Below are 23484 nucleotides of genomic sequence, written 5' to 3' on the forward strand. Positions count from 1 at the left end.
GAACTTCTTTATTCCTTTTTATGGCTGCTAATATTTCACTGTCAGGCTACACAGTTTATTCAACTCATCCTCTGTGAAACACTTGTGCAGTTTTAAAGATGTTATTACAAATAATGGTGTAAAGAACACTGTTGTAAAAAGAAAAAAGAATACTGCTTCATGTTTTTGCCTATGTAATTTTGGGACAAATTCCTAGTAGAGGAATAATGATTTGTTGCTGTGGTAGCTGGGCACCATCTAGTTCTTCTGGCCTCATAGTCATATAGGCTGAGGATCGCATGGTGTACCAGTCATCAAGCTGCCCTTTTAAATCCCCCGTGCAGTTCTTTTATCATTTCTTCCATTTGCTTTAGCTACTCTCCATTCAAGAGTATGTTGCAGAGTCTCTTCTGACATCCATTTTGATCTTTTCTTCCTTTTAATGACCTTTTGCTTTCTTTACATTATGATGTTCTTGATGTCATCCTACAATTCCTCTGGTTTTCTGTCACTGGTGTTCAATGCATCAAATCTACTCTTCAGATGGTTTCTAAATTCAGGTGGGATATACTCAAAGTCATATTTTGGCTCTGGTAGACTTATCTTAATTTTCTTCAGCTTCAACTTCAACTTGCATATGAGCAATTGAATGGTATGTTTCACAGTCAGCTCCTGGCCTTGTTTTGACTAAAGATACTGAGCTTCTGCATCACCTCTTTCCACAGATGTAACTGATTTGATTTCTATGTATTCTGGTGAGGTCCACATATATAGCTGCCATTTATGTTGTTAAAAAAGGTATTTGCAATGAATAATTCATTGGTCTTGCAAAATTCTGTCATGAGATTTCCAGCATTATTTCTATCACCAAAGCTATATTTTCCAATTACCGGTGATTCTTTTTTATTTTCAACTTTCGCATTCCAATCACCAGCAACAATCAATACATCTTCATTGCATGTTTGGTCAATTTCAGACTGAAGAAATAGGCAAAAACTTCAATTTCTTCAATTTTTGCTTTGGTTGTTGTTGTTTGCCGTCAAGTTGGCCCCGACTCATAGCGACCCCTCCTTGGGTTTCCGAGGCAGTATCACTACGGAAGTAGGAATGCCCAACCTTCCTTCTGAGGAGTGACTGGTGGGTTTGAACCACCAGCCTTCTGGTTAGCAGTCAAGTGCCTTAGGCACTATGCTACCAGAGCTCCTGTCTTCCTTATAGGCATATGGATATTATCCTATCACTGACAGCACTGTACTTCAAGATAGATCTTAAAATGTTCTTTTTGACAATGAATGCTATGCTATTTCTCTTCAATTTGTCATCCCTGGCATAGTAGACCATATGACTATCTGACAGATATATAATTATTAAACAAATAATGATATGTGTATCATTACAATAATGATAAACAATGTGATTTTTTTAGATACTGCTGATTTCCCTTCCATAGGGGCATATACCATTTCACATTCCCATCAGCAATGGGAATACCTTTGTTAGTTGCCATCACGTCAACTGTGACTCATGGTCACCTCAAGTATGCAGAGCAGAACTGCTCCATAGGGTTTTCAAGGCTGTGACCCTTCAGAAGCAGATTGCCAGGCCTGTCTTCCAAGACAACTCTGTTGAACACCTCTTTGTACCACCCAGGGACAGTAAAAATACAGCAATATGTAATGTCCAATATTATAAGTATTGCTCAGTAAGTGATGATACATCTTCATGATAGGATATCGTATAGTATAGTGAATGAAGAGGTATTTACAGAGAATTTTTAGTAACAGGAAAAATGAGTATGATATAATTTTAGTGAGGGAAAAAAATATCCAGGATTATATGTATTATGGGAGCTCTGGTGGCGTACTGAGTTTGGTTTTTGGTTTTGGTTTAAATGTGTTATATACCAGAAGACAAGGGTTAGCCTTGGATCATTGACATAAACTTTTAGGAGGTGTTGTCTAACCTATGAAAGCAAGTCAAATGGAAGAGGAAAAAAAAAATAAGAATGCCCTGTGAATTGCGCTAAAGACTGGAGAGTCACAATTTATAGGAGATTAGATCTGTAGCAATTTAAAGATCATTTATTCCAGTCTCCTCATATTATGGTGAGGGAACTCAGGTCCAGAGAATGAAGGTGATTTGTTCAGGTTCACCCAGTCTGTGGATCCAAGATTAGGATACACAGCAATAAAAGACGAAAATGTGCAAAGACACGGGAAGAACATGCTTGGCATTTCTCAAGCTGAAAGCACTGAAGAAGAAATTTAAACCTTGAGTTGCAATACTGAAAGATTCTATGAGCAATATATTGAACGATGTGGGAAACATCAAAAGAAGATGGAAGTAATACACAGAGTTACTGTGCCAAAAAGAATTGGTTGATGTTCATCCATTTCAGGAGGTGGCACATGATCAAGAATCAATGGTATTGAAGGAAGTAGAAGCTGCACTGATGGAAGTGGCAATAAACAAGGCTCCAGGAATTGACAGGATACCCACTGAAATGATTCAACAAATGGATGCTGCACTAGAGGCACTCACTTGGCTGTGTTAGGAGACTTGGAAGACAACTACCTGGCCAACTGACTGGAAGAGAGCCATATTTGTACCCATTCGAAACAAAGATGATCCCAAAGAATGTGGAAATTATTGAAAAATATTGTCAATATCACATACAACTAAAATATTACTGAAGATAATTAAAAAATGGTTGTAGCAGTATATTGACAAGGAACTTCCAGAAATGCAAGCTGGATTCAGAAGAGGACGTGGAATGGAGGATATCATTGCTGATGTCAAATGGATCTTGGCTGAAAGCAAAGAATACCAGAAAGATGTTTACTTGTGTTTTATTGACTATGCAAAAGCATTCAATGGTGTGGATAACAAATTATGGATAACATTGAGAAGAATGGGAATTCCAGAACACTTAATTATTCTCATGAGGAACCTATTCATAGAATAGGGGGCTGCCATTTGAAAAGAACAAGGGGACACTGCATGGTTTAAAATCAAGAAGGGAGTGCATCAGGGTTGTATCCTTTCACCATACTTATTCAAGTTGTATGCTTAACAAATAATACAAGAAACTGGACTATATGAAGAAGAGCAAGGCATAAGGATTGGAGAAAGACTCATTAACAACATACTTTATGCAGATGACACAACTTTGCTACCTGAAAGTGAGGATGACTTGAAACACTTACTGATGAAGATTGAAGACTACAGTCTGCAGTATGGATTACACTTCAACATAAAGAAAACAAAAATCATCACAACAGGACCAATAAGCAGCATCATGATAAATGGAGAAAAGATTAAAGTTGTCAAAGACTTCATATTACTTGGTTCTACAATCAACATCAATGGAAGAAGCAGTCAAGATATCAGATGTCATATAGCATTGGGCAAATCTCCTGCAAAGGACCTCTTTCAAGTGCTGAAGAGCAAAGATGTTTCCTTGACGACTAAGGTGTGCTCAACACAAGCCATGGTATTTTCAATTGCTTCATATACATGTGAGAGCTGGACAATGAAAAAGGAACACCAAAGAAGAGTCGATGCTTTTGAGTTGTGTTGTTGGCAAAGAATGCTGAAAGTACCATGGACTGCTAAAAGAACTAACAAATCTGTCCTGGAAGAAGTGCAACCAGAATGCTCTTTGGAAGTGAGAATGGCCAGACTTCATCTCACCTACTTTGGTCATGTTGTCAGAAGGGACCATTCCCTGCAGAAGGATGTCATGCTTGGCAAAGTGGAGGGACAATGAAAATGGGGAAGGCCTCAACAAGATGGATTGACACAGTGGCTGCAACGATGGGCTCAGGTATGGCAAGGATTGTGGGGCTGGCACAGGACCAGGCAGGACAGTGTTTCATTCTGCTGTACATGAGGTTGTTATGAGTAGGAGATGACTCAACAGCACCTAACAACAACAATAGAGGATGACCAGATTTATCACAGTGTGTAAGAGGTCAGGCTCTGGAGCTAAACATAACAGAGCTTGAATTCTGGCTCCCTCCACCACCTACTAACTGTGTGACCCTGGGCAAGTTAGCTAACTTGTCTAAATTTGAATTTTGTCATATGCAAAATGAAAACAGCAACAGTTTTCAACACACAGGGTGGTTGTAAGTATAAAATTAGAAAGACTATGCATGTAAAATATTAATAGTGCTGGACACATAATAAATGTTCAATCATTGGTCTGTATCATTGTTATTTATGAGATATACCAAAAATACCAGTAATTGTTGTCTTTGGAAAGTAAGATTATGAGTTTCTTAACTCTTCTCTGAGGTTGTCAAATAAGAATAAAATAAAATAAAAAGAGAAATTAAACCATTTGTCCTACAAAGACTAGTTTGAGTTCCATAACCTCAATAAATCTTCTCCTAAGTACTTTCTCTTCTTTGAACTCTTACACTGTTTACTGTTAATCAATTAATAAATTTGAAAAATCACTGCACTGAGACCCAAAGAGTACCATGTTAGATACTGTGGTGACACAGTTAAATGTTATTTATTATCAGCTAAATTTTCATGTATATTAGTCACCTCTTAAATGAAGTTGTATATTGAAGGAAGAGTTTCCTTATATCCTCCATGGTGGCCAGCACTGATGGCTGATGAAGCCAGAGTTCCTTTACATAAAATATTGAATATTACATAAAATAACTGAAACAGATTGATGCAAATTCCTTTAATAAAGTATTTCAAAGACAATTTCATGTTTAACTAACTATATTGCTAAAAATTCATGTAAGAACACTTACTTTGAATTATTGAGAAAGATTTGAGACTGCTATTCCCTCTGCAGAAACACTATGCACAGATGCAAAATGATCAAATGCTGACATAATAATGAATCTCAAGTAAGTGGCGTAACCATCATGTGCCTGTAGGGGATAAATCAATAAAAATGCATTCAGCAGTCCTAGTTAGCTGTTAACAAGCAGTTAGCAGAATAAAAGGGTTTGATGCAAGAGTAATATTCTAAATATACAACAATATGTAAAATATAATATTCAGAACAGAAGCCAGCCACTTATAACAGAAGAGTCGTTCTGGCTCATACTGGCCAAGTATCAACCTTGGTTTGACAAAAAACAGGCAGGTGGAGTTGAAAATCTCCAACTGAACATTTCTGAGCAATTTTTTAGAAGGGTCTTCCTAAAATATTTTTCATGATACAAGGTTTCTTTTAGTTAATGATGCTTCAGAATTTACTACTCTGAAACATGGTTATACTTCTACATTTACATAATTTCTCTGGAAAGCAATTTGGTAATATATATAAAGAGCTATAAATAAGTTTATACTCTCAGATCTGGTAATTTCATTAATTGAAATTTAGTCTTAGAAAATAAAAAAAGGTGATGGGGGTGGTAGTAGAACATACGCATAAGAGATCCCTTATAATATTATTTATTACTTATGATGACTGCAGTTAGGGAGGAGGAAATTAGCTTAAATGTATGTGATTAGACAAATGTTATTTAAAAACTATAACAATGATGCTTATTTTATATATTAAGCAGTACATATATAAAACTATACAAACATTCTTACTATAGCTATAGAATGAATATGATTAACAACTAGAAGAGAATAAACCTAACAAAAGCAAGTTGTGGCAGGGTAATAAAATTATGGGTAATTTCCAACCTCTAATTTATTAATGATTTTCCAAAATCTGTATAATGCTGCAACCCCCCCTGATCCACAGTGAGCTCTAAAACAAAATATCAAAGAAAGCAGAACTTAATAAATATCTCTACAATCATAACCCATCAGGTAAAGATGGAGAAAAATAGGAAGATACAATTCAGTATAATTATTTTTCTGCTTCTTTTTTCCCCACTGGCCTCCTCAGTCATTGGGCAAATTCTGGTGGCAGAGAAGGGAATCAATGGGATTAAAAAATTCCCGTAGAATCTTTTCAAACACTGATGTCATAGCAGCTCCCAGCAAAATGTAAAGGAACTTAATGGACAAGAGCTCCTCACTTTAACCGTCATTTAGAAAACCTTAAACAAACACTACCACATTTAAAAAATCCACATTCAATTGTTTTACATTTTTGTTTGTTTTTGTCTAAAAACCAGGACCTGACAAACTAGCAGAAACAGAGGAAGTCCTGATGAGGCAGCAGCTTCCTTGTCAATAGACATTCATTCCACTTGACAAGCAAAGCCCAACAGAATGTTTTCAGAAAATACTGGTTCTCTTCCCAGTCACCTCTCTTTGGCTTATTTGTTGCTGATCCTATGCTCCAATTCCCCTGTTTGAATCTCTCTTGTCCTTTCATGCTTAAACTAACATCAAATTTTGGCATCTCCACCTTTTCTGATTCCTATTCTAAAAGGCCTACCAAATCAAATGAAAGAAAGGCAAAGCAAATAAATACTTCAAAATAAATAAATGAACACAAACAAAACAAGTGAATTCTGTCTTCTTGCTGTCATTCTTTCCATGATAGATAAGAGCCTAATTTATGAATCCTACATTAGGATTTTAATGTTATTGAGAATAACTTTCTCTTTTGGTTGATTACATACAGGACCTCCAATATCATGAACTTTCAATATCATCTTGTTAACTCTGTGAATATGGAGATGAGTTTATAGAATTTAAATACATTGTGCTGGTTAAAGATGTTTATCTCTATAAAGTATATGTACTTACCATTATTTCTTCATTTTGAAGTTGCCCCTCTGTGTGTACTAGATCTAAAACACAAATTTAACAGAAATGAGTTAAGGGCTGAAAATACGTGAGTACAGCTACTAAAATTCTTGTTCAGTAAACTACATGATAGCTGATATAGTTAAGACTACATTTAAAAAAATTATTAGTGTTTTGAGTTAAATTTGAGAAAAGACATAACATACAAAAAGTATGATAGATAAGCTATGAGTTGTAAAATATCTTCAGTGAGTATAACAAAAATCCCCACTGCTGTCAAGTTGATTCCAACTCATAGTGACCCTATAGGATAGAGTAGAACTGCCCCATTGGGTTTCCAAGCCTGTAAATCTTTACGGAAGCAGACTGCCTCATCCTTCTCCTTTGGAGTGGCTGGTATGTTTGAACCACCAACCTTTTGGTTACCAGCCAAGCACTTTAACCATTGTACCACCAGAGCTCCCTGGTGAGTATAAGCAAAGGAAAATGCAAACACAAATTAAACTAAAGGAATATAAAGTAAAGAAAGGAAAGAATTGATAAAGTTATCAATCCTTAAGGATAAAGCCACTAACAGTAACTGCAGGCCTGAAAAGTGCCATCTCACCATGCCCATGGGTAACAGCTAGAGCTCTAGTCTCGCAGTGAATTTTCATTATGATGCTGCATTATTATGTGGCCCATGAAGTGATCGCTTCTGGTGTCTGAGTTTTAAAAACCTTTGCTCACATAATTTTAGACAGATTAATTTATTTGGTCATGTATTAATGACAGAGAAACTGGTAAGAGCTGAACTCAATGAGAGCACCTGTTTTTCCAGATCTCACAATTTTCTACTTTTGCCAGGGTGCAGTCTTATCACTTTTCTATGACTCATTTTTGTGGAAAATATAGTAAAAGTGGCAAAAGCTGGAATCTATACAAGACGGAAACCTGTCAGAGAAGGAAAACTCAAACAGTTCCCATTAGTAAAGAGTGATAGAAAAGTGGTAAGGTGAACCTTGTCAAAGGTGGAAAATTTGTCATCTGGAAAAATGTAGCAGTCTCATCAAGTTCCAGCTCTCACAAGTTGTACCATATTTGAGTTGTTCTTCTATGACAGGTTTCTACATTACACACGGCTTTCACAGGTTTTACTGTATATCAAATATTCTTTTGGAAATATGGAATATTTAAGATATTTAAAAAAAAAATAAAACACCTCACTGCTGTCAAGTGGAATCTGACTCATAGCGACCCCTGCTTGGGTTTCCGAGGCAGTATCCCTATGGAAGTAGATTGCCCAACCTTCCTTCCCGAGGAGTGGCTGGTGGGTTTGAACCGCCAGCCTTCTGGTTAGCAGTCAAATGCCTTAGGCACTACGCCACCAGAGCTTCCAACTCATATAACAATAAGTAATTATTGACATTATTGTTGGGAGCCCTGGTGGTGCAGTGGTTACACCACTCAGCTGCCAACTGAAAGATCAGTGGTTTGAAAAAACCAGCTCCATGGGAGAAAGATGTGGCAGGCAGCTTATAAAGATTTTACAGCCTTGGAAACCTTCTGGGTGATTCCATTCTGTCCTAAAAGGTTACTATGAGTTAAAATCAATTTGATGGAGGTAGTTATTGACATTTAGAAATTTTATTTTGTATCAAAATAATAAATGTATATAATTTAAAAAGCCACCTAGTACAAAAAGGAAAGTCTCTGAGAAGACTGTATGTAATTTTCTGTTCCCCAGGGACCTTGCTCCCGAGAGGTAATATTTTCAATTTCTTATGGAGCTCTGGTAGCATAGTGGCTAAGACACTTGCCTGCTAACCAGACGGCTGGTGGTTCAAACCCACCAGCCACTCCTCGGAAGGAAGGTTGGGCAATCCTACTTCCGTAGTGATACTGCCTCGGAAACCCAAGGAGGGGTCGCTATGAGTCGGGGCCGACTCGACGGCACATAACAACAACAACAACATGCTGTTTTATCTGGAATTATGTTGTTGTATGTACTTAGGTGCTGTTGAGTCAGTTCTGACTCATAGTGACCCTATGTACAATAGAATGAAACACTGCCTGGTCCTGCATCATCCTCACAATTTTCACTATGTTTGAGCTCATTGTTGCAGCCACTGTGTCAGTCCATCTTGTTGAGGGTCTTCCTCTTTTTTGCTGACCCTCTACTTTACCTACCTAGCATGATATCCTTCTCCAGGAATGGTCCCTCCTGATAATATGACCAAGGTACGATGAGATCAAGTCTCACCAACTTTGTTTCTAAAGAGCTTTCAGGCTGTGCTTCTTCTGAGTTAAATTTGTTCATTTTTCTGGTAGTCCACAGTACATTTTTTGCCAACACCATAATTCAAAGGCATCAATTTTTATTGGTCTTTATTGTCCAGCTTTCACATGCATATGAAGTGAATGAAAATACCATGGCTTAAGTCAGGGCATCTTAATTTTCAAAGTGACATCTTTGCTCTTTAACACTTTAATGAAGTTTCTCACAGCAGATTTGCTCAATGCAATACATCATTTGATTTCTTGACTGTTGCTTCAACATCATGGGTGTTGATTGTGGATCCAAGTAAAATGAAATCCTTGACAATTTCAATCTTTTCTCCATTTATTATGATGTTGCTTATTGGTCCAATTGTGAGGATTTTGTTTTATGTTGAGCTGTAACCATACTGAAGGCTTTTTTGATCTTCATCAGTAAGTACTAAAAGTCTTCTAGATTTTAGTAAACAAGGTTGTGACATCTACATATCACAGGTTGTTAATGTAGTCCTTCCTTCAATCATGATGCATATTCTTCTTCATATAATCCAGCTTCTTCTATTATTTGTTCAGCAAACACAATGAATAAGTATGGGGAAAATATGAAACCCTGGCACATACCATTCTTGATTTAAAACTACACAGCATCCCCTTGTTCTATTCAAACAAGGTCTCTTGGTCTATGTACAGGTTACACATAAGCACAATTCAGTGTCCTGGAATTCCTAGTCTTTGCAATATTGCAAATAGGACTTCTAGGACATTTGTTTGTTATGATCCACAGTTTTTTATGATCCATAATTTGTTATGATCCACACAGTTGAATGCTTTTGCATAGATAATTAAACACAAGTAAACATCTTTCTGGTATTCTCTGTTTTCAGCCAAGATCCATCTGACAATCAGCAATGACATCCCACATTCCATGTCCTTTTCTGAATCTGGCTTGAATTTCCTCAGTTCCCTGTATACATATTGTGGCAACTGTTTTTGAATTGTTGTTGTTGTTGCTGTTATGTGCCATCGAGTCGGCCCCGACTCATAGCGACCCCTCCTTGGGTTTCCGAGGCAGTATCACTACGGAAGTAGGATTGCCTAACCTTATCTTTAGCAAAATTTTACTTGCATATGCTATTAATTATTTTGTTTGATAATTTCTGCATCCTGTTGGATCACTTTTCTTTGGAATGGTTCGGATGGCCAGTGTGGTAGTTAAGGCTGTGCGTCAACTTAGCTGGGCCTGGTTGAGTGGCTGGGCAGCTGGTGGTAGTTATTCCCCACGATGAGACTGGCATTCAACTCCATGGTAGGATCTACCACAAGCAGCTGAGTGGCTGCTTTAGGGATGTGCTCTGCTTCCTGTATGTAAGCAGCAGCTTTGGGAATGGTCTCCAGCTTATGGCACTCTTGAACCCTGCATGTAGCCATGTCGTTGTTCAGCAGCCTGTCATGCTCTGCCGACTTCAGGACTTTGAATGGACTTGAATTAATGGCCTGCCATGATTTGGTAACATCAGGACTGTGCCTTTTTACTTGTCAACCTTGGGCTTGTCAGCTTCAGCAGCCAGCAGCTGTCTGAAAGAAAAGCCTCCAGTTTCAGTGGGCCAGGAGCAGGAGGCAGAGCTGAAGCCCTAGGTTAAGGGGCTTTCACCCAGCCCCCTAAAGCCTCCAGACTGTAAGAGAATAAACTCTTGTTTGTTCAAGCATCCCATTTGTGGTATCTTCTGTTAGAGCGGCACTAGGTAACTAGAACAGCCAGGTAGCCATTGTCCAAACTTCTTGGCATAGATGAGTGTTTTCAGAGTTCCATGGACTTGAATTAATTTGTTGAAATATCTCAGTTGGTATTCTGTCAATTCTTGGAACCTTGTTTTTCACCAATTCCTTCAGTGCAGCTTGGATTTCTTCCTTCAGTACCATCTGGAATTATAATATGCTTGTATTTCCTTTTCTTGATTTATCCATTTTCTCCTACTTTATATTATGGTGGTTAAAAATTTAAGTCTTAAAACAAAATCCTCTTCCTCCTGCAACTTTTCTCTTCTCCCATCCTCTCAATTCTGAAATCAATACTTGCTGGTTACATTATGATGTCTATATAAATGTTATTTACTGGGGAACTAGGTAATAAATTATGATCACATTTTCTTTCTTACACAACTTCTCTCCACTGGGAGTTAATAACCACTTTTAATTTGCTTACATTTCTTTAATTTTGAAAAATTGGGAAAATCTCAAACATACATAAAAGAGGAGAGAATATAATTAACTTCCATATATACCCATTATCTAGATTTTACAAGTGCTAACATTTCACCATATTTCATTTATCTAATTTTTTTTTGTTGAAGCATTTTAAAGCAAGCCTGAGGCATCATAACAATTTACCTCTAAAAACTTGATTATTCCTATCTATAACATAAGGATATATTTTTTTTCAATTGTGATTTAGGTGAAAGTTTACAAATTCATTTTTCATTCAATATTTGATACACATTTCGTTTCATGACAGTGATTGCAATCCCCAAAATGTAACAGCTTTCTTCTCACTTCCTCCCTCTGGTTATCTTTTTCCTATGCCCTCCTTTCCTATTCTTTCCTGCCCTCTGAGCTATCTTCGTGTGCAAATGTCCTTGGTCTCCCATGGTTGACTGTTCTAAGGAATATATCTACCTCATGTAATTGTTCACCTTGTAGGCTGTCTTTCCTTGGGTGGAAGCCAAGAGAGTGGGTTCAGTTCCAAGCCCAAAGAGTGAGTAGGGACCATAGTCTCAGGGGTTTCAGCAGTATCTATCAGACTATATTATGCCAAAGACGAGTATGCCTAGTCTTTTTTTTTTTTTTTTTATGATTTCTAGTTTTATTCCACATTTTTCTCTCATTCTATCCAGAATCTCTGATTCAATCCCTTTCCAAGTGGTTGAAAGTGGTAGCCAGGTACCATTTAGTTCTTCCAGTCTCAGGTTCTTGTAGGCTGAGGTTTGCATGGTCCACTAGTCCCTTGGACTAATCATTTCCATGCATCTTTGATTTTATTTTCTTCATTCTTCTTTGCTCTGGATGCGGAGAGACCAATTATTGTTGCCTCTTAGCCACTTGCAAGCTTTTAAGACCCTAGTTGCTACTCACCAAAGTAGGATGTAGAACAATGTTTTTTTGTGTGTGTGTACTATATTATGCCAATTGAGCTTGATGTCCCCTGCGACCATGGTCCTGAGTCCATGGTCCCAATGACTCATTCCCTCAAGGTGTTAGGCCATGGCTAAGAAGTTATCATAACTTTGCCCCCTAAAAACTTAAGAATATATTCTTACATAACCATAATGCCATCATACTATAAAACGGGACTAGTAGTTTTGTCAGAATCTGTCTATCTTCATGGGGGATAATTACCAGGATCAGCCCAAAGCTGATCCCTGCGAGACAGAGGTCAGACATATCTCCACTCTCCAGCCTTTTTACCAATTTTGACACCAGCCATCCCTCCCATAGCACTCTCAATTTCTCCATTGGGTTCGATAACTCATTGCAATGGCCACACAGAACTCACAGATCATACTTAGAGTTCATTGGTTTATTAAGGAAACAACAACATACAACTCTGGACCAGATTTAGGAAGCATGTAGGCAAGATCTGGAAGGCTCTCCCAAAGTGGAGAGTACATCCCTCCTTTCTTCAGTGCAAGACAGCTCTCAGCTCCTCTGGGCTGTGGAAGGAAGTGGGCCCTTCTCTCTGCCCAATATGCCCCCTCTGAGCTGCAACCCTCCTCTCAGCCCACTCAGGACAGGATTTTTTCAGTCTCTTCAAGCTTCACCTCATTTCCTGAGGACAGGCCTTCGGCCTTCTTGCTGTCAAATTCTCCACTGCTAACTCACACAGCTCATATGCAGTATAACAGTTTTGTTCAGCTCTGTCAGCTGCATTCCCTAATCAGCTGCCATTACCACCAAGTGTGCTGCAGGCCCTCTTCCAGGCCTCTCACTGTCTTCAGTGATACAGCCTTGACCCATGTTACAGCTCTTCTAGGAGATTCCTTGCCTCCTCTCTCTTCCTTCTGCTTCTGTCTGCCAACCTCTATGGGGTTGGCTGCATATCTAAAACTCCTCATTAATTTTAAGGCATAGCCCTCCCATCAGGACCACAAACCAACCAATACCCTCTCAGTAGGTGACACATACTTTATCTGCATATCAGGCTATACTTACTTCATTTCCATAGTCTATGGACATGCACAGGAGCTCTGGTGGTGGGAGCTCTGGTGGTGTAGTGCCTAAGGCACTTGATTGCTAACCAGAAGCCAGGCCGTTCAAACCCATCAGCCACTCCTTGGAAGGAAGGCTGGGCAATCTACTTCCGTAGTGATAATGCCTCGTAAACCCAAGGAGGGGTTGCTGAGTTGGATCCTACTCAACGACAGTGGGTTTTGTTTTGTTTTGTTTATGGACATGCACAGTCTACAGACATTATGCTTGTTAAAGTACAGGGTCAGTGAAAAAGGGGAAGACCTTCAATGAGATGGACTGACATAACAGTTGTAACAATGGACTCAAATATAGCAATGGCTTGTGAGGATGGCACAGGACAGGGCCGTGCTTCATTCTGTTACATTTAGGGTTATTATAAGTCAAAACCAACTGGATGGCACCTAGAAACAACAACAACAACAACATGGACACTTTATTTGCATAGTATGAAACCAATCCCTGTGTGGTGTATATCCATTATATAGTACAGCCAGTATCCCAGAGCCCGACAAAAAGTATCAAACCCCAAGTTGTTTACAGCTTACTCATGAAATGTCAATCAACCTGGGCAAAAGTAGCAAACCCTCCAGGGTAGAAAACTAGGGCAAAGGTAACCCTTAAGGCTTATGGGAAAAATCTCTCAAGCTATTTTCCAAAAAACCAAGGCCAAAGACCACGTGAAGGAATTCATGTCACCACACATACTAACATTAAAAATGCTGCTTTATTTAATACCCAGTCCATATTCAAATTTCCCCAACTGCCCTCAAAATGTCTTTTTACAGTTGGTTTATTCAAATCAGAATTGTCTTTTTTTTAAATCTTGAACTGTTTTCTCCCTCTGCATACTTTTTTTTCTTCATGCCACTGACTTACTGAAGAGAACAGGTCAGCTGTCCTGTAGAATGCCTCACATTCTAAATTTGTCGTCTTGCCTCCTCACGGTTTCGTTTAACTTGTTTATCTTCTGTATTTCCTATGATTGGAAATTAGAGCTAAAGGCTTGATTATATTCAGGGTTCTAGGCTTTCATCAAATGTCTGGTCATCTTTGCCTGTCTTTTATTACTTATGAATAAATCATTTCAAAACTGTGTGCATGAGCCAGGCTTACTGACGGATAGACTTCAACAGGGTGATATGAGCAAAACAGCTTTTGTCAGTATCCATACGTCTTTTTCCTAGGGCCATTTACTTTCTATAGAGATGAATCCTCCAATCTTCTGTCTAGGGATGTGTTCTTAGCTGTTGTCATTAATCGCAGAGGACAGGAAGAAGGCTGGAGTTTCCATATTCAATTTGTAGGCATTCACTTAGACCTCCTATTTTCAACTCTTTGTCTCACTCATGATATGCCTGGTCTCCCAGAATACTAAGCTTCAATATTCAATGTTCTAGTTATCTCTTGAGGTTCAAGGTTTGTGGGAGAAAGTCACCTAGCTTTATGGGATAGGAAAAGGTACCTAGAGTCAAATAGCTCTGTATGTAGATGTTGAACTAACCACCTTGTTGTCTGCCCTATGTCTCACTCACAGTATCCATGGTACCTATTGCCTTCAAGTTCTAGACTTTTCTGAGGTTCTCTGGGACAAACTGTCTTGCTTCTCATTAATACTCTCCTTGGCAGGCACTTAGGTTGGGTTCTACCCTATTCTACTCAGCTACAGACGTTACCACACCTCTATCTGCTTTCCCTCTTCTGTACCATATATTTCTCTCTTATATTTGTTTTACTCTTATGAATTTTTGTTTCTCTTTTGTCCTTGTAGGATTATGCCTCTTTTTATTCTTTTACATAAATTATCTTCATGGTATTTTGGGAGGGAAAAGAAATACATGAAGGCAAAATGCTGTGCTTATATGCTACTGAAGGGACTTAAATAGTACCATGAATCAGGAAGGAAAGAAAGAAGACGATAAACTAATATTTATTGCTTTTTCTATGATATATAACAAACTATAATTGCATTAACCTTAAATGGTAAGTATCATCTCCATTTTTCAGATAAAGATTCTGAAACTCAGAAAAATTAAGTAGCATGTCAAAGGAAAAAAAATAAGTAGCATGTCGACGAAAAAAAAAATTAAGTAGCATGTCAACAGTTACATAACCAATAACTGAAAGAAAAGTCTTATGCTCAGACCTGGGTTTTTCTAGCCCCTAAATGTGTCACAGGTGTCCCTGGGTGGTACAAACAGTAAAACATTCAACTGCTAGCTGAAAGGCTGGTGGTTTGAAATGACCAGAGACACCTCTGAAGACAGGCCTGGTGATCTGTTTCTCAAAGGTCACAGCCTTAAAAACACTATGGAGCAGTTCTACTCTGCACATATGGGGTCACCATGAGCTGGAATCAATTCAATTGCAACTAACAACAACAAATGTGTCACAAGGGATCATTCAGCTTTTTTTCACCAAAATGCAGCCTTATTGGAAATATACAGTCAAAGGACATTTCTCTGCTCCCTCGTGCTCAGAACAAAGTGGGAGAAACAAACATACCTCTTTCAATCCACAGCTCAAAATTAACTGGCTCGTTAGATGTGCTCTTTTCAATCCTCAAGGTCCGCACTGATATTGTAAATAAGCAACATAAATAGTGTTAATTATCTACCTGATTCTATGTTCCTGTCCTTGAGACTCTTAAGCACTGGTGGGACTGCACAAAGTACTGGGATCAAGAATGCTATGTTCTGGAAATTACTCACTCACTTGCCCTGTGTTTTTCCATATGGTAAAACGGAGCTATGTGCAATGGTAATCTTACAAACGTATGCAACGATACAACCAATTGAATTTAGTATCATCCAGATATTTGTATACTGATAATAATAATAATGGTAGTATCAGTAGTGGTAGTGATAAACCATTATGGAAAAACTATTATGAGTTGTTGTTGTTGTTATGTGCCGTCAAGTCAGACCCGACTCATAGCGACCCCTCCTTGGGTTGGCGAGGCAGTATCACTACAGAAGTAGATTGCCCAACCTTCCTTCCGAGGAGTGGCTGGTGGGTTTGAATCACCAGCCTTCTGGTTAGCAGTTAAGTGCCTTAGGCACATGCTACCAGAGCTCCCATTATGAGTTAGTCATATATATATATATTCACCATCACTAACTATCTTAAGAGAGAGACATTATTAGCTTATTTTACTAACGAGGAGACAGGCTTAGAAAAATCAGACCACTTGTTCAATGATACAGAGCTAGTAAATACTAAAATTAGGATTCAAACTTCAGGTTTGTCTGACTCCAAAACCTCTATAATTATTAATGAGGCAGGAATGTAGTCATCTTCTTTTGCAGTGGTTTTTCTCCATTGTCCCCACACCCATTCCCACCACCTTAGATCCTTCTGTTCTGTGCCTCAGTGGCTGACCCCTGTGGACTATGTTATCTAGAGCTACTTGTCCACTGCTTCTGGTTGGATTTGGCCAATAGGAGGCACTGGGAGAGACTAGAGGACAGTGGGAAAGTGAGATCAGGCTATTTTTTTCTCCACTCCCTCCCTACTTAAGGCTGTTAATCCACACCCCCCACCTTCAATCCCAGCAATAAAATTGGGTTCCATGCTGTAAAGAAACACTAGAGTTTTGCCAAAAGATTGCAGATATGTCCTCTGCCTAAAAGATGATGAAAATTAATGTGTGATTTGCTTACCATAGTAACTTTGGATTACAAGCTTTTCAATCCTTACATGTCTGTGAAAACAAACAATGAACTCCTGAGGAAACATTCCTGTGGTGGTCCAAAATGTTTCTGGATTCCTATTGTGAATTTTAAAGAAAAAGAGAAAAGAATAGCCAAGTGAAAATGTTTAATCATAAAATTCTAACGAACAAGTATTTTTTAAATTAAATGACCACTAAATTCTTATACTGCCAACTCATCTGTTTATCATACTTCGGTGGCTTGCATGTTGTTGTGATACTGGAAGCTATGCCACTGGTATTTCAAATACCAGCAGGGTCAACCATGGTGCACAGGTTTCAGTGGCGCTTCCAGACTAAGACAGACTAGGAAGATAGACCTGGAAGTCTACTCCTGAAAAAAACTGGCTAGTGAAAACCTTACAACGGGCAGTGGAACAGTGTCTGATGCAGGACCAGGAGATGAGCCTCTCATGTTGGAAGTTACTCAAAATATGACTAGGGAAGATCTGCCTCCTCAAAGTAGAGTTGACCTTAATCACATGGATGGAGTAAAGCTTTCAGCACCTTCATTTTCTGATGTGGCATGACTCAAAATGAGAAGAAACAGCTGAAACATCCATTAATAATTGGAATGTGGAATGTGCAAAGTACAAATCTCGGAAAACTGGAAATTGTCAAATGAAATGGAATGCATAAAGATTGATATCCTAGGCATTAATAAGCTGAAATGGACTGGTATTGGCCACTTTGAATCAGACAGTCATATGGTCTATTATGGCAGGAATAACAAACTGAAGAGGAATGGTGTTGCATTCATCCTCAAAAAGAACATTTCAAGATCTATAATGAAGTATAGCACTTTTTTTAAAAAATTTATTTTTTATTAGTATTTTTTATTTTTGCAGTGTTTCCTCCCTTTCCTTCCCCTCCCATCCCTGGTAACCAACAAAGAAAGTTTACTTCCACATATAAACCTGACCAAAGCACAGCACTATCAGTGATAGGGTATCTATATACCTACAAGGAAGACCAGTTAATATGACTATTATTCAGATTCACACACCAACCACTAACGCCAAAGATGAAGAAACTGAAGATTTCTACCAACTTCTGAAGTCTGAAATTGATAAAAAAAAATACAAGCAAGATGCATTGATCATTGCTAGTGACTGGAATCTGAATATTAGAAACGAAGAAGGGTCAGTAGCTGGAAAATTCAATGCCAGAGATCGCATGATAGAATTCTGCAAGACCAATGGCTTAGTCACTTCAAATACCATTTTCCAATAACAATCAATGACTATATGTGAGCCTCACCAGATGGGACACACAGGAATCAAATTGACTACATCTGTGGAAAGAGCTGATGGACAAGCTCCTGAAATGGTTGAAAGTCGACCAAATCTTTTTGGCTACTCCACATTCAAGAGCAAGTTTCACACTGTCATTTGACATCCATTTTGGTCTTTTCTTTCTGTCTTTTTGAATGACCTGTTGCTTTCTTCACGATGTCATCTTACAACTTATCTGGTCTTCAGTCATTAGTGTTTGATGTGTCAAATCTATTGTTAGTATGGTCTCTAAATTCAGGTGGGATATACTCCAGGTCATACTTTAACTGTCATGGACTTGTTTTAATTTTCTTCAGCTTCAACTTGAACTTGCAGTTGAGCAATTGATGGTCTGTTCCACAGTTAGCTTCAGGCATTGTTCTGAGTGATGATAATGAGCTTTATCATCTCATTCCACAGATATAGTCGATCTGATTCCTGTATACTCCATCTGATGAAGTCCATGTGTACAGTCGCTGATTGTGTTGTTGAAAAAAGGTGTTTGCAATGAACAAGTCGTTGGTCTCGCAAAATTCTACCATCTGACCTCTGGTGCTGTTTCTACCACCAATGCCATATTTGTAGCTACTGATGCTTAGTCTTTGTTTTCAACTTTCACATTCCAATCACTAGTAATTCTCAATGCTTCTTGCTTGCATGTTTGATGACCTTCAGACTTCAGAAGTTAGCAAAAATCTTCAATTTCTTCATTTTTGGCATGATGGTTGGTGTGTGAATTTGAATAATAGTTACATTAACTGGTCTTCCTTGTGTTGTTGTTATTATGTGCTGTCACATCATCTCCGACTCAGAGCACCCTTATGTACAACAGAATGAAACACTGCCCATTCCTGTGCCAGCCTCATGATTCCTACTATACCTGAGCCCATCGCTGTAGCCACTGTGTCAATCCATCTTGTTGAGGGCCTTCCCCTCTTTCATTGACCCTCCACTTTGCCAAGCACAACATCCTTTCCAGAGAATGATCCCTTCTGACAACATAAGGAGAGTAGGTGAGATGAGGTCTGCCCATGCTTGCCTCCAAAGAGCATTCTGGCTGCACTTCTTCCAGAACAGGTTTGTTAGTTCTTTTAGCAGTCCATAGTACTTTCATCATTCTTCACCAACACCACAACTCAAAAGCATCAACTCTTCTTCAGTCTTCCTTATTCACTGTCCAGCTCCCACGTGCATATGAGGCAATTGAAAATACCATGGCTTGCGTTAGGCACACCTTAGTCTTCAAGGAGATATCTTTGTTTGTCAGCACTTGAAAGAGGTCTTCTGCAACAGATTTGCCCAATGCTATACGTCTTTTGATGTCTTAACTGCTGCTTCCATTGGCATTGACTGTAGAACCAAATAATATGAAGTCTTTGGCAACTTCAATCTTTTCTCTATTTATCATGATGCTGCTTATTGGTCCAGTTGTGAAGATTTTTGTTTTCTTTTTATTGAGGTGTAATCCATACTGCAGACTGTAGTCTTTAATCTTCATCATTAAGTGCTCCAAGTCATCCTCACTTTCAGCAAGCAAAATTGTGTCATGTGCATATCACAGGTTGTTAATGAGTCTTCCTCCAATCCTGATGCCATGTTCTTCTTCATATAGTCCAGCTTCTTGGATTACTTGCTCAGCATAGAGATTGAGTAAGTACAGTGAAAGGATACAACTCTGATGCACTCTCTTCCCGATTTTAAACCATGCAGTGCATGTCCCCTTGCTCTGTTCAAATGACAGCCTCCTGGTCCATGTACAGGTTCCTCAGGAGTACAATTAAGTATTCTGCAATTCCCATTTTTCTCAAGGTCATTCATAATTTGTTATGATCCATACCATTGAATGCTTTTGCATAGTCAATAAAACACAAGTAAACGTCTTTCTGGTATTCTTCGTTTGAGCCAAGATCCATCTGACATCAGCTATGATATCATTCTTTCCATGTCCCCTTCTGAATCCAGCTTGAATTTCTGGAAATTCTCTGTCAATACAATGCTGCAACTGTTTTTTAATTATCTTCAGTAAGATTTTACTTGCGTATGATATCAATGATATTGTTCGATAATTTCCACATTCTGTGGGATCACCTTTCTGTGGAATGGGTACAAGTATGGATCTCTTCCAGTCAGTTGGCCAGGTAGCTGTCTTCCAAATCTCCTGCCATAGCCAAGTGAGTGCAGCACGTGTTTGTTGAAACATCTCAATGGGTATTCCCATTCTTCCTTGTAGGCATATAGATATCATTCTATCACTGACAGTGTTGTACTTCAGAACAGATCTTAAAATGTTCTTTGTGATGATGAATGCCACACCATTCCTCTTCAATTTATCATTGCCAGTATAGTAGACCGTATGATTGTCCAATTCAAAATGGCCAGTACCAGTCCATTTCAGCTCACTAATGCCTAGGATTTTTATCTTTACGTGTTCCACTTCATTTTTAATGACTTTCAATTTTCCTAGATTCTACACTCCACATGCCGATTAATGGATGTGTGCAGCTATTTATTCTCATTTAGACTCATGCCACATCAGCAAATGAAGATCCTGAAAGTTTTACTCCATCTTATTAAGGTTAACTCTATTTTGAGGAGGCAGTTCTTCCCCAGTCATTTTTCTTTTTAACTTTTTATTGTGATTTGGATGAAAGTTTACAGAGCAAATTGGTTTTCCATTCAACAATTCATATACACTTTGTTTCATATCATTGATTGCAATTCCCTCACTCCTTCCAGTCTCTCTGTTTCTTGTTTCCTTTCTTCTTCTCTCCTAACCGTTCCTGCCTTCTGAACTTTGGCCTTGGGTAAATTCTGACTTTTGAACTTGAATGGTTATTGTTCCAGGGAGTGCCTACCTTCCTGGAGTTATTGTTCACCTTGTAGACCTCGTTTGACTGAAAATTCAGCTATGGGAGTGAGTTTAGTTCCAGGTCCGAAGGGTGACCAAGGGCCACAGTCTCCCAGATTCCACAAGTCTGGGAGACCAGTAAGGCTGACCAGTAAGCCTGATCTTTTTTATAATTTTGAGTTTTGTTCCACATTCTTCTCCTACTCTATCCAGGACCTTCTAATATTATCCCTTTTAGCATAGTTGACAGTGGTAGCCAGGCACCATCTAGTTCTGCTCTCATGCTCATTGAGGCTGCAGCTTGTGTGGTCCATTAGTACTTTGGACTAAGTATTTCCACATGTCTTTTATTTTCTTCACTCTTTGTGGTAGTTAAGTTTGTGTGTCAACTTGGCTGGGCCTGGTTGAGTGGCTGGGCAGCTGGATGTAGTTATTCCCCATGGTGACATTGGTAATTAACTCCATGGTGGAATCTACTGGAGCAGTTGAGTAGCTGCTTTAAGGATGTGGATTGCTTCCAGTATACAAGAAGCAACTTTGAGGAAGGTCTACAGCTTTTTGGCATGCTTGAACCCTGCATGTAGCTGAGTCATCGCTCAGCACCCTGCCATATTGCCCTGCTGATCTTGGGACTTTTAATGGACTTGAATTAATGGCCTGCCGTGTGGTTTGGTGATATCAGGACTGTGCCTTTTCACTTGTCAACCTTGGGTTTATCAGCCTCAGCAGCCAGCTGCTGCATGAGTGAAGAAAAGCCTCCAGCTTCAGCAGGCTGGGAGCAAGAGGCAGTGCTGAAGCCCAAGGTCAAGGGAATTTCACCCAGCCCCTAGAGCCTGGTACCTGGAACTCAGACTTCTAACCTCCAAAACTGTAAGACAATAAACTCCTATTTGTTAAAGCCATCCCATGTGTGGTATTTTCCTTTCAGAGTAGCACAGAGGTAACCAAAACACTCTTCTTTGCTCCAGATGGGGAGAAATGAATAACTGCACCTTAGATGGGCTCTCACAAGCTTTTAAGATCTCAGTCTCTATTCACCAAAGTAGGATACTGAACACTATCTTTGTAGACTATGGTGTGCCAATTGCCTCAGTCATGTTTTGAGTGTCTTCCAACCTGAGGGGCTCATCTTCCAGCACTATATCAGAAAATGTTCAGTTGCTAGTCATAAAGTTTTCACTGGATAGTTTTTCAGGAGTATATCACCAGGTTCTCCTTCCTAGTCTGTCTTTGTCTGGAAGCTCAACTGAAACCTGTCCACCATGGGTGACCCTGCTGGTATTTGAAATACCAGTGGTATAGCTTCCAATATCACAGTGACACACAAGCCACCACAGTATGACAAACTGACAGACAAGAGAAGATAGCCTTTTATATGTACCTTGAAAACTTACCATTTCAGGTTCTCTTAATTCCTTCCTATAGATTTGAGTTTCTACCTAGTGTTACTTCTCTTCAATCTGAAGAACTCCCTTGTAGCATTTCCTGTAGTGCCAGTCTATTTGTGATGAATAAAGTATCTTTTTTTAATTTTAAGTTTTCAAGGACATTTTTGATAGCTTTACAATTCTGGATTGATAGTTGTGGGCTTTCACCCCTACTATTCTTCCTTCAATATTTAAAAAATATTGATTCACTGTCTTCTGGCTTCCACTCTCTTTCTGATGCAAAATCAGCTGTCGAATACAGTTGTTCCCCTTTACATAACATATTTTTTCCTCTAGATTTTTTCCTCTAGATGTTTGGTCATGTTGTCAGAGGGGACCATTCCCTGGAGAAGGATGTCATGCTTGGTAAGGTGGAGGGTCGACGAAATAGGGGAAGGCCTTCAATGAGATAGATTGACACAGTGCTGTGACAATGGGCTCAAGTATAGCAAGGATCACGGAGCTGGCGCGGGATTGGGCAGTGTTTCATTCTGCTGTGCATGGGGTCACTATGAGTCAGAAATGACTTGACGGCACCTAACAACAACAACAGATGTTTTTAAAATTTTTTATCTTTCTTTTCAGTAGTTTTGCTATGATATGATCTCTATTTATTCTGCTTGGGGTTAGCTAAGTTTTTAAGATCTATAAATTGGCATTTCTTTTTTCCCCAGCAACACTGGGAAAATTCATCCATTATATATTCAAACATTTATAGTATTTCACTCTTAATCTCTTCTCCTCAGAAAATCCAATTCACATATATTAGACTGTTTTATAATGTAGGTCACTGAAGTCACTTTTTATAGGTCACTGAAGCTCCATTTATTATTTTTTCAATCTTTTTTCCATGTGTCCTTCAATTGGATAATTTCTACTGATTTGACTTAAAATTCACTAGTTTTGTCTTCTGTACTCTCCAACCTGTTGTTAAATCCACCTAGTTAATATTTTTACTACAGAAACTGTATTTTTCAGTTCCAGATTTTTTTTTCATTTGGTTATTTATTTATTTATTTTTTAAATTAGGATTTGGGTGAAGATTTACAGAGTAAATTC

General features: G+C 38.7%; 1 protein-coding gene across 1 annotated transcript in view; it reads right to left on the minus strand.

Annotated features, from left to right (window-relative positions):
• Nucleotides 1-4760: 4760 nt before the first annotated feature.
• HSPB11 (heat shock protein family B (small) member 11) overlaps nucleotides 4761-23484 on the minus strand; it is a 32585-nt gene continuing 13861 nt past the window's right edge. Inside the window, exons 2-5 of the mRNA XM_007945930.2 lie at nucleotides 16827-16933; nucleotides 15670-15738; nucleotides 6667-6710; nucleotides 4761-4877 (exon numbers count right to left, since the gene is read on the minus strand). Of these exons, the coding sequence (XP_007944121.1) occupies nucleotides 4761-4877; nucleotides 6667-6710; nucleotides 15670-15738; nucleotides 16827-16933 (337 nt within the window). The remainder of the gene's footprint in view (nucleotides 4878-6666; nucleotides 6711-15669; nucleotides 15739-16826; nucleotides 16934-23484) is intronic.

This window comes from Orycteropus afer, unplaced genomic scaffold (assembly GCF_000298275.1).
Source record: "Orycteropus afer afer isolate SDZICR_OR568_19922 unplaced genomic scaffold, OryAfe1.0 scaffold00145, whole genome shotgun sequence".
NCBI classification, from domain to species: Eukaryota; Metazoa; Chordata; class Mammalia; order Tubulidentata; family Orycteropodidae; genus Orycteropus; species Orycteropus afer.